This window comes from Alosa sapidissima, chromosome 15, assembly GCF_018492685.1.
Source record: "Alosa sapidissima isolate fAloSap1 chromosome 15, fAloSap1.pri, whole genome shotgun sequence".
Lineage (NCBI taxonomy): Eukaryota > Metazoa > Chordata > Actinopteri > Clupeiformes > Clupeidae > Alosa > Alosa sapidissima.
The window spans coordinates 6,870,114-6,884,189 of record NC_055971.1 but is presented as its reverse complement, the minus strand read 5'-3'; the positions used below and the strand labels follow the sequence as shown (position 1 = coordinate 6,884,189).

At 50.6% G+C, this 14,076-nt stretch overlaps 1 protein-coding gene across 1 annotated transcript in view; it reads right to left on the bottom strand.

Moving 5' to 3' along the window:
* The window catches only part of zbbx (zinc finger, B-box domain containing), a 49,056-nt gene that overhangs the window by 32,719 nt on the left and 2,261 nt on the right, over nt 1–14,076 (bottom strand). The window contains exons 3-6 of the mRNA XM_042064610.1: nt 11,423–11,513; nt 10,935–11,051; nt 3,705–3,869; nt 2,033–2,255 (exon numbers count right to left, since the gene is read on the bottom strand). Coding sequence (XP_041920544.1) covers nt 2,033–2,255; nt 3,705–3,869; nt 10,935–11,051; nt 11,423–11,513 — 596 coding nt within the window. The remainder of the gene's footprint in view (nt 1–2,032; nt 2,256–3,704; nt 3,870–10,934; nt 11,052–11,422; nt 11,514–14,076) is intronic.

Below are 14,076 nucleotides of genomic sequence, written 5' to 3'. Positions count from 1 at the left end.
AAAACAATATAAACTCTATTTTTTCCGTCTCTCTCTTTGTGGAAAGTGGGCAGCCATTCGGGCTCAAATGAAAAGGGCCGGGGGGGGGGGGGGGGGGGGGGGGGGGGGGGGTTGTGCACCTCTTGTGTCTGATGGAGCTGCAGTGTATTATCTTCAAAGGCGTTTTTAACCAGCCCACTCCAGGGCGAGCCTCTTAAACAGTGCCAGCCAGCCCCGAGGCAGACCACCGACTAGCCTCTCCCTGGCCAAGGCCCACCAGTGAGGGAGAGAGAGAGAGAGAGAGAGAGAGAGAGAGAGAGAGAGGGGGAGGAGAGAGAGAGGGAGAGAAAGAAAGAGAGAGATGGAGAGAGAGAGAGAGAGCGAGAGAGAGAGGGAGGGAGAGAGAGAGAGAGAGAGAGAGGGAGGGAGGGAGAGAGAGAGGGAGAGAAAGAGAGAGAGAGAGGGAGAGAGAGAGAGAGCGAGAGAGAGAGAGAGAGGGAGAGAGAGAGATAGAGGTGTGTTTGCGGACGTGCACTGGAGGACTCTGACGCGCACAGGTGGGGAGGATTTTGGACAGTCACTCATCTCTGGACTCTGAAGAGCGGCGCGGAGAGCGCTGACTGGTGGCCGACGTGTTTGCTTGTGTGCTTTGGCTGTTATGGCAACAACACCCCTCCCTCCCTCTCACTCACTCACTCACTCTCTCTCTCTCTCACACACACACACACACACACACACACACACACACACACACACACACACACACAAACACAGACACTCACACACACAGCTCACACACACAGCTAAAAGTGTGCCGTTACAGCAGCTGCCACCCCATCACATAGTGAAGGGAGCGTTCTTCAGACGTGTTCTCTGCACCCCAGTGCCCTCAAAACTGTGTGACACACCACTGCAGCTACCTGACAGCCTTTACCTAGAGGAAGCCCAGAAATAAGCCACTGTGAGGATCTATATGTTTGTGTGGTGTGTGTGTGTGTGTGTGTGTGTGTGTGTGTGTGTGTGTGTGTGTGTGTGTGTGTGTCCGATCATGTGAATATGAATATTGTGTGTTTAGAGGGAGTGAGCATGTTTGTTGTGGGCATCTGTGTAACTGCAAATATCTAGAATCATCTATGCATATCTGTAGATATACCCAGTGTGTGTGTGTGTGTGTGTGTGTGTGTGGGTGTTCTGTGAGTCTATATGCATGTTTGCTTGTGTGTATGCATGTGTGCGTGTGTGTGTGTGTGTGTGTGTGGTACCTGCCAGTGCTGCTGAGTGTGTATATGTACATGTGTGTGTGTGTGTGTGTATGTACATGTGTGTGTGTGTGTGTGTGTGTGTGTGTGGTACCTGGCAGTGCTGCTGAGTGTGTATATATACACATGTGTGTGTGTGTATGTACATGTGTGTGTGTACATGTGTGTGTGTGTATGTACATGTGTGTGTGTGTGTATGTACATGCGTGTGTGTGTGTGTGGTACCTGGCAGTGCTGCTGAGTGTGTATATATACATGTGTGTGTGTGTGTATGTACGTGTGTGTGTGTATGTACATGTGTGTGTGTGTATGTACGTGTGTGTGTGTGTATGTACATGCGTGTGTGTGTGTGGGTACCTGGCAGTGCTGCTGAGTGTGTATATGTACATGTGTGTGTGTGTGGTACCTGGCAGTGCTGCTGAGTGTGTATATATACATGTGAGTGTGTGTATGTACATGTGTGTGGTACCTTGCAGTGCTGCTGAGTGTGTATATGTACATGTGTGTGTGTATGTACATGTGTGTGGTACCTGGCAGTGCTGCTGAGTGTGTATATGTACATGTGTGTGTGTGTGTATGTACATGTGTGTGTGTGTGGTACCTGGCAGTGCTGCTGAGTGTGTATATGTACATGTGTATGTACATGTGTGTGGTACCTGGCAGTGCTGCTGAGTGTGTATATGGACATGTGTGTGTGTGTGTGTGTATGTACATGTGTGTGGTACCTGGCAGTGCTGCTGAGTGTGTATATGGACATGTGTGTGTGTGTGTGTGTATGTACATGTGTGTGGTACCTGGCAGTGCTGCTGAGTGTGGCCGGTGGGCCTGCACCTGCTGTGGTGTGTCCGCCGCGTCTCCCTCCCTCCTCCCCCCCTCCACCACCGCAGAGCCTGCTGGAAGGAGCGCGCCGACGCCTCCCTCGTCAAAGTGGCCCCTCAGCAGCGAGGAGCCTCCCGGCAGCGACGCCACTGACCGCCTCCTCGGCCCACTCCTCCTCCTCCTCCTCCTCCTCACTCGCTGTCCTCACCTCGTGACTCCACGCAGGCACCTGAGGCGACAGAGACCATGCAGCGTTGGCCGGCGCGACGTGCAAACAGACGGCGTGAGCGCCACACACACAAGACAGATGACGCCCGGCGCGTGCCGCTTTGGCAGCGGCGCCCTCACAGCCTCCGGTCATACCAGCAGGCTGGCAGCACTCTCTAAATGAACTAATTGATGAATTAACAAATATTTTTTATTTCCCCCTCCTCCCTTTGCTTTCCATTTCATTTTTCATGACTTTCATTATGATTCATAATGAATTGTTTTTTTGCATTTGCTTGATTTGTTTGAGAGAGAGAGAGAGAGAGAGAGAAAGAGAGGGGAATAGAGAGAGAGAAGAATAGAAAGAGAGAGAGAGAGAGAGAGAGCGAGAGAGAGAGAGAGAAAGAAGGGGAATAGAGAGAGTGCCGGAGGGGAGTTAATGTTTTGTATGTGAGAGGGGGGGGAGACAGATTGTGGTTGTGAAAGCGATTGGTAGCAAGCAATGTTCTACCACATGGGAGAGATGGAGGTAATGCCTTTGCACAATATCTTTACAAAACATCTGAGTGTTATTGATGGAACTAGTGCTAGAGTAAATGAAACGATTTGTAATTATTTCATAGGGAGTTCAAATGGATCCAGGATAAGAGCTAAAGAACAAAGAGAGATATGGAAATGTGAGAGTGAGAGGGAGAGGCCATTTTGATGTGATATTGTGTGCATGTGACTGGACGAATGGTAGAGTAAGAGAGACAGGAGAGAGAGAGCTAGGGCTGACGCTGCATGTCCAGTAGAGTCCATGCTGTGGTGGTGAGGGCATGCTGTGCTGCATGCTGGGATTGAGGAGGTCTCTATCCACTGTCAGCACAAGATGCCCAGATAAAGAGAGAAGAACTGCAGCTCTGTGCCCCACTGTCTCCTTTCACCTCTCAGGCAGACAATGGCCAAGTCAATCTGGACACTCCTACCTATTGACCATCCTGACATACAGAGGTGTTTCCATAGAGGCCTGGTGTCTAGCGCACGTGACTGCCAATACATGACGTCAGGTGACCTCTCTATATGTCTGCCTTTGTCCCTTAGTGTGCAACACAACTAGCCTGGGTTCTCCCATGCTGCCTTACGCACACGATTTTATTCGCGCTGCTAGGGAACCAATCACAGAACGGAGGGGGGGGGCAGCAAGACGATGACAACACACTGAAGTGGTTATGAGCTTCGTACAGCCGCATTTGATAGACATTCATAGCGCCCAATAAACGGCTCTGGGCATTTGTAAACCATGTCTCATACGAGAAAATGTATGTGTAGTTCCCAGACCCCATCTCAATGAGATGAGGTCTGGCATTAGCCAGGCTACAACACAACACTATAAACTAATCCTTACTGGCCAGCTTACTGACCTTGTCTGGTCTTCCATTTCTTTCTTTTTTGGCTCACCATGTGATTGACAGCTGGCTCTCTTTCTCCACAGTACGTCCAGATGGCAGGCTCCTTCTTCCCCTGTCCAGTGGGGGCGCTAGCGGGCTGTGCTGTCTTCGGGCTCACCTGCTGCTTGAAGCGGTGGACCACATCCAGAGCACTGACTGACGTCTGCACCTCTGCCTGCACGTCAACAAACACACACACACACATAAATACACATATGAACACACACACACACACACACACACACACACACACACACACACACACACACACACACACACACACACACTCACACACACTCACACACACTCACACACACACACACACAGACACACACAGACACATGAGCACCTGCTGGTGGGAGTGCTTTGATAACAGAGGCTCAAATCCACAGTCCAAATGTTTTAAAAGTCAGCCTTTCAGGAACATGATGGACAAGTTCAATAAACAAACCCAGCGAGTGGTGGCGCGTGATGATGTGCTTTCCAGGCAACTTCCACTATCTACTCCCTCCACACTTGTCTTCTGGAGGACAAGGTTTCACATTCAAACAGTGGCCAAATACTCTGACTGCATTTACAATTAAAAAAGAATATAAAAAACGCTAAGGCTAAATGACTCCTACGGTAGCACGGGCTAAATTCATTATTCATACAATTAATAGCAAATGCCCTGAAAAGCTCACCCGACTCCTTCATATCTCCTCCTTGGCGTGCCCTTGCCACTGGATGGGAGTGGGAGAGAGGGGTGGGGGGGGGTTTCATCTCCCAACCGTTTTATTTTGTTCATTGTGATGCCGAATTCGACACGGTCCGAGCCCGCCATGCATAATAAATAAAACACACTTCCACAGATGAAGCGCCTCAGCGAACTGAAGAATGAGTGAACTCTCGACTGCTCGTCTGTTCGCGTGTCACATTGGTGTCATTACGCAACGGAATGGGACATGCGTCGGGAGAATGGAACGGAAAATTAGGGGGTGGGGGGGGGGGGCGTGTAAAACAGTTGGTGCCAAATGTCTATCTCTGAGTTCTGTGAGAGAGAAAGAGGGAGAGGCAGACGTGGAAATAAGCAACAGTGAGAGAGGAAGTAACAAAGAGAGAGGGAGAGGGGGAAAGAGAAAGAGAGAGGGAGAGATGTCTATAAAGAGAAGCGACCAGCGGATAAATCCATGCGCAATGCTGCGATTACATTAATATTTTTTCCTGTGTGTGTATGTGTGTGTGACTGTGTGTACTGTATGTGTTTGTGTGTGTGTATGTGTGTGTGACTGTGTGTACTGTATGTATGTGTGTGTGTGTGTGTGTGTGTGTGTGTGTGTGTGTGTGTGTTTTCTTTTCTCCCTAAAAGCAAATCAAACAGGATTAGGAGTGTGCGGAAACCTGCATCAGTGCCGCTCGCTTTTAATCCCAGCATTCTGTGTCCTGCCAACAGAGCGGCCTCTCTTTGAGCTGCACAGGAGGCCAGCGCTCATCTCTCTCTCCCTCCCTCTCTCTCTCTCTCCCCCTCTCTCAGGGACAAAGTTTGGTTTGGCTTGTTTATTTTCATAGAGGGGGGACTTGACGTCTCACTAACTTCTGCAGTCGGTAGCACACAGTGATAATAGAAAACAGACAGACCTACCCACACATCCACACCACAGAAGTATAAGAACACACACACTTACCTGTACACACACACACACACACACACACACACACCTGAGGGTACCCATGCATATACCCACTCACCCATCCTCACACACTCTCACCCACACACACATACACACACATACACACACATACACACACATATACAGATCCACAGTGGGTCAAACCAAAGGTCATATGTTTTTCAACACCACCTGAGTCATGCTGACCTGCAGGCTCCATCCTACTGTGCAACAGGTGCACTAGCTCTTTCGCCCAGAGCCACAGACTGTGACCAGTCATTACCGAAGCGGATATAGCTACACACACACACACACACACACACACACACACATACACACACACACACATGCAAGGACAAAACAATTTGTGACATTACTGACCTCAATACCCAGAAAGCTTATTCATATTCACAGACATACACAGAACAAAACAACCTACTGAGCAAGCTACTCATTCAGAAAGCATTCAACAGGGCTGAATATACATTGTCTGTAAAGTATATCAGTGTATGGATGTGCAGGTCCTATGAGCTCACTATTAAGCAAGCAAATTTAAAACCCAAAGAGTTTACGTGTGTGTGTATATGTGTAAGCGTAATTGTGTGCATGTGTGTGTGCAAGTGTGTCTGTGTGTGTACATGCGTGCATGCGTGGGTGGGAGCGTGCGTGTGTGCGTGTGTGCGCGTTGCTCAGCATCAGCCGTGAGCTGTGAGTGTGTAATGAGGTGGTGTGGGTCTGCTGTCGGAAGCGCGGCGAGGCTACTCGAACTCTAATGACAGACACTGCATCGCTCGCAAGCTGCTCTGCAACGCTCCCTATCTCTCCTCGCCTCTCTCTCTCTCTCTCCCTCTCTCTCCCTCTCTTCATCCCTCTCTCTCTCCCTCTCTCCATCCCTATCGCTCTTCTCTCTCACCATCTCACCATCTTTCTCTGACCCCACACTATCTCTTGCTCCATCTCTCTCTCCATCTCACACCACATGTCTCTCTCTCTCTGTCCTTCGCTGTGTCTCTATCTAAATATCTATCATTTCCTCTCTAGCTAAAGGTCTCTGCATCACTCCATCCATCTCTATCCCTTCCCTGTACACACACACTCTCTCTCTCTCTCTCTCTCTCTCTCTCTCTCTCTCTCTCTCTCTCTCTCTCTCTCTCTCTCTCTTTCTCTGTATCAGTGCATCTTGCTGCATCTGAATCTCTCTGCCTCCTGCACTAGCCCTGGTTTTCCACTGGCTCTCTGTAACGTAGCGTAGCGTAGCTACTCTGTTTTCTGACTCTCTCTCTCTGAAAGTCCTGCTGTGGCACAAGAAGGCCTCACAAAGGCACACAGATTACGTTTAAGTGCTGGACTTGCGTGAGGCACTATGTGGTGAGTGCACCTGTGATGCATTAGCACAAGCACATAGACACACACACACACACACACACACACACACACACACACCAGAAGATTTTGAAGGGCCACACAAACACAAGTGCTGGCTGTGGTGGAAGTACAGTAGCTGTGTGTTGTGTTGTTGTTGTTGTTGTTGTTGTTGACACAAGAGGAAGACATTGACTGCATGCCGCACAATCAGCGGTGCACTGCACACACACACACAAACACATAGACACACACACGCACGCGCACACACACACACACACACACACACATACATACACACAAACACACACACACAAACACACCCTAAGCATCCGATGAGACTCAAATCCCAAAAGCTAACAGCAAGTAGGGGCACCGGGGGAAGCCATGTTTGAACACATTTCCCATTCCTCTGAGCTGTGATGTTTACAATCACGCCCAGGCACAGGTACACTTAATCACCACCGGGTGGACTGGGGAGGCTCTGCGCCAGATCAGGGCCACATCAGGGCCATATCCATCCCGCAGGCAGGTGTCTGGAGGCTCCTTCATAGACAGCTCACTAATGGTTGGCCTTGCGCTCTTACTAAGCACTCCAAACTTTCTTCCTCTGCAGCAAGATGTGCTTCTCTACAGATCCTAGCGCTTTGTGTGTGTGTGTGTGTATGTGTGTGTGTGTGTGTGTCTGTGTGTGTTCGTGTGTGTATTTGTGTGCGTGTGTGTGTGCGTGTGTGTGTTTTGTCTTTTTTTTCTGTAGAGATGTGGGTGAGTGTGTTTGAGGTGAGAGGGCTGAGCACAAACAGCAGCCCCAGCTAGGGAGGGGTGGACACATCAAACAGCAGAGGCGACTGGCTCACCTGGATGGGGATCATTCTGTGGAGCTTCAGTGCCCCTTCTGGTGGAACCTGGCAAAGCAGCCGATGCAGTAATCCTCTCCGCATTCAGCGCACATCTGACAGACGGAGCAAGAGAGAGAGAGAGGGAGAGGGAGAGATAGAGAGGGAGGGAGAGATAGAGAGAGAGAGAAGGGGGGGGGTTAAAAAAATTACCAACGCTAGTTTGTCTGTGCATCTTTACATAGAGCAGCAAGTCTGCACTGTGAAATATATGCTCTTCGGGTGAGGTTCAAATAAGCTCTCAAATGAGTAATGTTCCCCAGCGCCTCTTGGAGCCCATTATTTCTTTGACCATGGCAAATTATGCACATAACCTTCAGGTACACAATGGCCTCAGAGTCCATCAGACTGACAGACAGAAAGTCAGAGATTTAGATAGGCTGGTGAGTAGCTTGCATGTGTGGATGCCAACTCTTAAATGAACCAGAACCAGAATTTAATCCGTTTCAACCTAAACTCCTTCCCCAATTCCCCATAACATGAATGGCAACAGCTCTCTCTCTCTCTCTCTCTACATTTGGACAGCATCTCCATGCCTTGTGCAAGTGCAAACAACCTGGCTGTGTCTGTAAGCAATCAAGCCCACTGCTCACACACTCTCAGGGACACCTCTCTAGACAACCCAAATGATGTTCCCCCAAAAACACGCTGCAATCTGGGCTGCCATAAGAACACACACACACACACACACACACACACACACACACACACACACACACACATACACACACACACACACACTTGTGTGGCACACCTGCCTGCCAGTCCTTCTGCTCCATAACCCCCTTAGCCTGGGCCAGCCAGCCAGCCTGGTCAGTGCACAGGAGCTGTCATCCAATGCACCCCTCACCCATCTTACCCAGGGAGACACGTGTCCTTACTGGAACAGGGCCCTGTGGGCTCCCACTGCCCAGTTAACACAGACACACGCACGCACACACACACACACACACACACACACACACACACACGCACACGCACACGCAGACGCAGACGCAGGCAGACGCAGACGCAGACGCAGACGCAGACGCAGACGCAGACGCACGCGCACACGCACACGCACACGCACACGCACACGCACACGCACACGCACACGCACACGCACACGCACAGACACAGACACAGACACAGACACAGACACAGACACAGACACAGACACGCACACGCACACGCACACGCACACGCACACGCACACGCACACGCACACGCACAGACACAGACACAGACACAGACACAGACACGCACACGTACACGCAACGCACACGCACACGCACACGCACACGCACAGACACAGACACAGACACAGACACGCACACGTACACGCACACGCACACGCACACCGCACACACAGATTGAACACCTCTTCGAGCCCAGCAGGCTTGTGGCCAGTGAAAAGGGGAGTAAAGCAGTGGACAGGAGAAGAGAGGAGAGGAAGAGAGAGGGAAGAGAGAAACAGACAGAGCACAAGATGAGAGGAGAGCAAGAAGACAAGAGACACGGCGTGGTGAGGACGAGGACGAGGACGAGGACGAGGAGAGAGGAGTGGGTGCGGGGGGGGGGGGGGGGGGGTGGGGGGGGGGCAGCGGGGGTGGCCCGTTCCGCGCTCCATGTCTGCAGCTGCAGCGGCCATTACCATCTATTTAATGGGCCACATAAAAAGGGCTCATTGCACTGCGGCGGCGACGGCAGCGGCCGATGCACAGTCTCTCATCGCCTCGCCACGCACCAGGGACAAATGACCACACAGGAGGGCCCGGCCACAACCACGGCAGAGCCCAGCAGCACGCTCACCCCATCTCTCTTTCTCTCTCTCTCGCTCTCTCTCTCTCTCTCTCTCTCTCCCCAAACGGCTCCTTAAAGAGAGGAGCGGCGCAGCCTGGGAGCGCGCGGCCATTAAGACTGTCTCTATCAAAGGCCATCACTGCGGCACTGGGAGATCCCACAGCACAGGGCTCACGTCGCTGATGTAAGGAGCTGGTTAAGCACAGCTCAGAGCAGGGGCAGCAGCACGACCAAGAGAGAGAGAGAGATGGAGAGAGAGAGAGAGAGAGAGAGAGAGAGAGAGAGAGAGAGAGAGAGAGAGAGAGAGAGAGAGAGAGGGAGAGAGGGACAGAGAGAGGGAGAGAGAGAGACAGAGAGAGAGAGAGGAAGGGAAAGGGGGAGAGGGACAGAGAGAGGGAGAGAGAGAGACAGAGAGAGACAGAGAGAGAGATAGAGAGAGAGGGAGAGAGAGAGGAAGGGAAAGAGAGAGAGAGACAGAGAGAGAGAAAAATAGGGAGAGAGGGGGGAAGAGAAAGACAGAGATAGGCAGACAGAGAGAGAGAGAAAATGGAGGGAGCATTTGACTTTTAACATCCCTTTATGTCCCTTTAGGGAGAGGGGTAACAAAGGATTTATGGGAAAGCAATCTGAAGCGACAATCTCTCTACATCTCTTCTCTCAGTAAGCTCATAACAGGAGAAATCTGTCACTGATCATTCATTCCAAGGCTAAACAGATTGTTTGAGCACAACAGAGCCACTCTAACATGACGTCAGCTGAATGAGGTGGGTTTTGGGACCAGTGGGGGGGGGGGGGGGGTGTGGAGAAACCTGGTAAACAAGAGGAAACATGGCAGCTCAATCAGGAGGAAAATGAACAACAGGGAATTCATAGCAAAGAGAAGTCCCTTTAACAAGGAAAGAGAGAAAATAGCATCAAATGGGACTCACATATTTGCGGAGGTTAAACACACTAAAAGAGCTGCTTTGTGGTAGTTATATCTTAAAAACCAATTTTCTTGTGTCAAATGCGCCAAGTCACTTTTCTCTGCAATGCCTTGTGAGATAAAAATGGTCTCTGTTGAATGAGAGAAAAATGAAGCTAGAGCTAAGAGCTAAAGAGCATGGAGAATGAACTGTGTCTCATTGTGTTAACCATCTCATTAACAGTTGGTGTCACTCACTAATAGATTAGCACTGCCTCTGTGTGTGTGTGTGTGTGTGTGTGTGTGTGAGACCTACCAAACCAGCTGCCCTGTCTTCACACTGCCCACACACTCTCCCCTTGAGTCGAGGTCTTCTACTGGATGCCTGCTCAACTGGCCGGTTAGGTCTCTCAACTGGCCGCCGGGGCTCTGTGAACACACACACACACACACACACACACACACACACACACACACTGGATTGAGATGGAGAAGGAGGTGGAGAAAGCTGTTAGCCCCCCGGCTCCTTTCAGGGTATGATTTCACAGGAGTCCTTATATAAAGCGGGTTAAGTAAAGGCCAAGCACACCAGACAACTGGGCCGTGCAGCGGGGGTCAGAGGTGAGTAGCACCTGCATTCAACTCACCGGGCAGTGAGAGCCGAAAGAGAGGACCCCCTCCATTTTCCCATGACCCTCGCTGACACACTCACCTGCCAACGGCTCGTCTCGGAGCACTCGGATCTTCACCTTTGCCCCTGGGACCTGCGGAAGATTGCAAGTTTAACAAATGCACTCAGTACTCTATCAACTGAGAACACACACACACACACACACACACACACACACACACACACACACATAAACACGTATGCACACACACACACTCATGCACGCACACACACAGAGGGAGAACAACCCAGGACACCCCTTCAAACTCTAAGCACGCTGCTGTAAAGTGATCTCTTTTCTGGAAGTCATACAGGGACGGAGAGGGGGGGGGGAGAGAGACGGAGTGCATACTTGGGCAAGACTAATCTCTGGGCGTGTGGTGGAGTGTTGGGGGGAAATGCCACGTTTGTCAGCGCTTGAAAAGGTAATACACTGGGAGAGATCTAATTCCCGCTGATCCTCACCTTTGGCGCGGCGTTCTCACGGTTCCTCCGGGCGGCAGGGCCGGTGAGGGCGCCCGCCTTTCCAGACTTCCAGCGGAATCCCCCAGACCTCCTGCCCCAGCAGACACACACACACACACGCACGCACGCACGCACACACGCACGCACACACGCACACGCGCACACACGCACACACGCACACACGTCAGATCAGAGCATTTATAACACAACATTATCCCCATGGCCATTGAACATAAAAAATTTAACAGAGTACTAAAACTCAAACGTTAACTAAGGCCACTAACCTTCTCTCAGTGCAACTGCCATTTATAACTGAAAAAGTAAGCTAAGTCTTCGGGGAAAAAGACCTCACTCTACAGCAGTAAGAACCCACTCTAATATTATCAAGTTTGTGGTGATATTGCAGCAGAGTCAATAACTACAGGTGGACTGCAATAGCAGCCAAGTCTGGGAAAGTAAACAGGAGCCCACGCCACTGCAGTGGAGAGAAAACCCCATCGCTAACTAATAATCCCAGGCCGAGTAAATATCAACACAGGCCCAAATGTTATTTACACTCGCTGGCAGAATGACTGAGAGACGCCTTCAATTACGGAGCTCATTTATTTATGAGTCTCACTTCTAATCTCCATTATTCATGGCCACCTTACTACAAGGGAGGTGTCTGTTTGGGCTGGCACCATGTCCTGACACTGAGTGTCTGTGTGATAGAACCAGCTAGTGTCTGTGTGTGTGTGTGTGTGTGTGAGAGAGAGAGAGATAGAGAGATTGGAGGAAGAGAAGAGAGAAGTATTGTAAACAGTAAAATAGAGATACAAAGACAACAAGGAAAAAATAAATGAAAGAGGAGGAATAGAGACAAACATGAACCGATGAAAAAACAGGATAGAGAGAAAATAGAGAAAGACAGAGAGAGAGTGAGGAAGATCTGAGGCACCGAGCGAGGGAACAGGGTAGAGAGATAGAGGAAAAGACAGAGGAAAAGACAGAGAGACAGAGAGGGCGGATGGTAGGGGAGTGAAGGAGAGCACATCAGCTCTGATCACGGGTACAGGCCTCTGAAGAGCGCCGGTGACACAGGCCAACCCAAGGGTCCAGCAGGGATCCCACCCAACACAGAACAACATCGGCGTCTCCTCACGTCAGCCTGGAGGCCGCATGGTGTGTGCCCACACGCGCACGTGACACGGTAAAGAACCTTCACCTCCGGATCTTTTTTGGCATGCTCGACACACGCGCACGCTAACACACCCTTGATCCACAATCAGCTCTTAGCCAATGGGGACATCAACACGCTCAAAGAGAATGACGCACACACACACGCACGAGATGAAAAGTGTTTGAAGAGTAGTAGCAAAGAAGCATAGACCTACATACAAGCCCACCCCTGCGCGCACACACACACACACACACACCAGTGAAACTGATGAGCTGCGGCAGGCGGCCAGAAGGCTTCTCCGGCGCTCCAGCACGTCTGCACTGGTAATGAGCTGCTTATCTGCCGGCCCTCATCGGCTTGGGCCCGGCTAGCCAGCAGTGGGGTGGGGGTGGAGGATTAGAGCCGCGGCAGCCCGCCTGTCACGGGTGCAGCACGGGGGGAGAGACAAGGGAGGCGTGGCGGCAGCCACCGCTGCACTAACCACAGCCGGATTAACATGGCGCCACTGACAAACCCCTCTGACAAACAGTCACTCCATATCAAGCAGACGCCAGGTCCTACCTACGTGCCGCCTGCCTTGCCTTCTCTCTCTCGCTCGCTCTCTCGCCACTCACTCCTGCATGCCTTTTCATGCACTTGCCTTAATGTGGCAGCTGATGGGCTGAGTGAGCAAACAGTGACCTCGGGTTAACAGCACCTTTCACATCAGAGGAGCATGAATATGTGACGAGTGTTTGGAGTGCCTGTCTGACCTCCAGCATAAAAGATGGAGATACGTCTTTTGAATAATAAAATTAATAAAAATCATATCAAATAAAATAACACCTGATGAGTCTGACCTCCTCAAATATTTCTAAACTTTACAAGGGAAAGGATTTTGCTGTCGCAACTACAGGCCAAAACATTACTTGAAAATAGGTTTTGAAACTGCAGATTAAATCGTGGCGTCAAAAGAGGGTATGATTAGGAGGTGCGCAAGGTGACTGACTGACTGACTGACTGAGTGTTTGGGTTGGGGCACAGAGAGAGGGGAAGAGGGGCAAAGCATTGCACACACTAACTACCACAGCAGCTCTTCAGCAGCATCTGGAGGAGACCAAACAAACGCCTCTCTTTTAGAAGAAACCGCAAACAAGTCCACTTCTGAACCTGACGAGCCTGCTGCTGTTGCGGCTGCTGCTGTCTGCCCACGCGCTGTACTGCAGTCACTGAGGTCTGCAGAATATCCACTGGATTTTCTCTGGGGTTTTCTAGCGTCATGAAAAAAGATTCTGCAATCCATATTCAATTGGACCGAACTGATAACACAACTGAGCCTTTAACCAGGAACATCAACGCTACTCTTTTCCAGAGCCGCAGAGCCAGTGTGCTGCTTGTAGAAAGAAAAGGCAAATATCGAATGCGCTAAACCTAGTCTAACGGACAGCTGGCCTCAGAGCACCAAATCTCCAACCATCTATCTGCCTGTAAGCCTGGTTTATGCACTGATTTATGC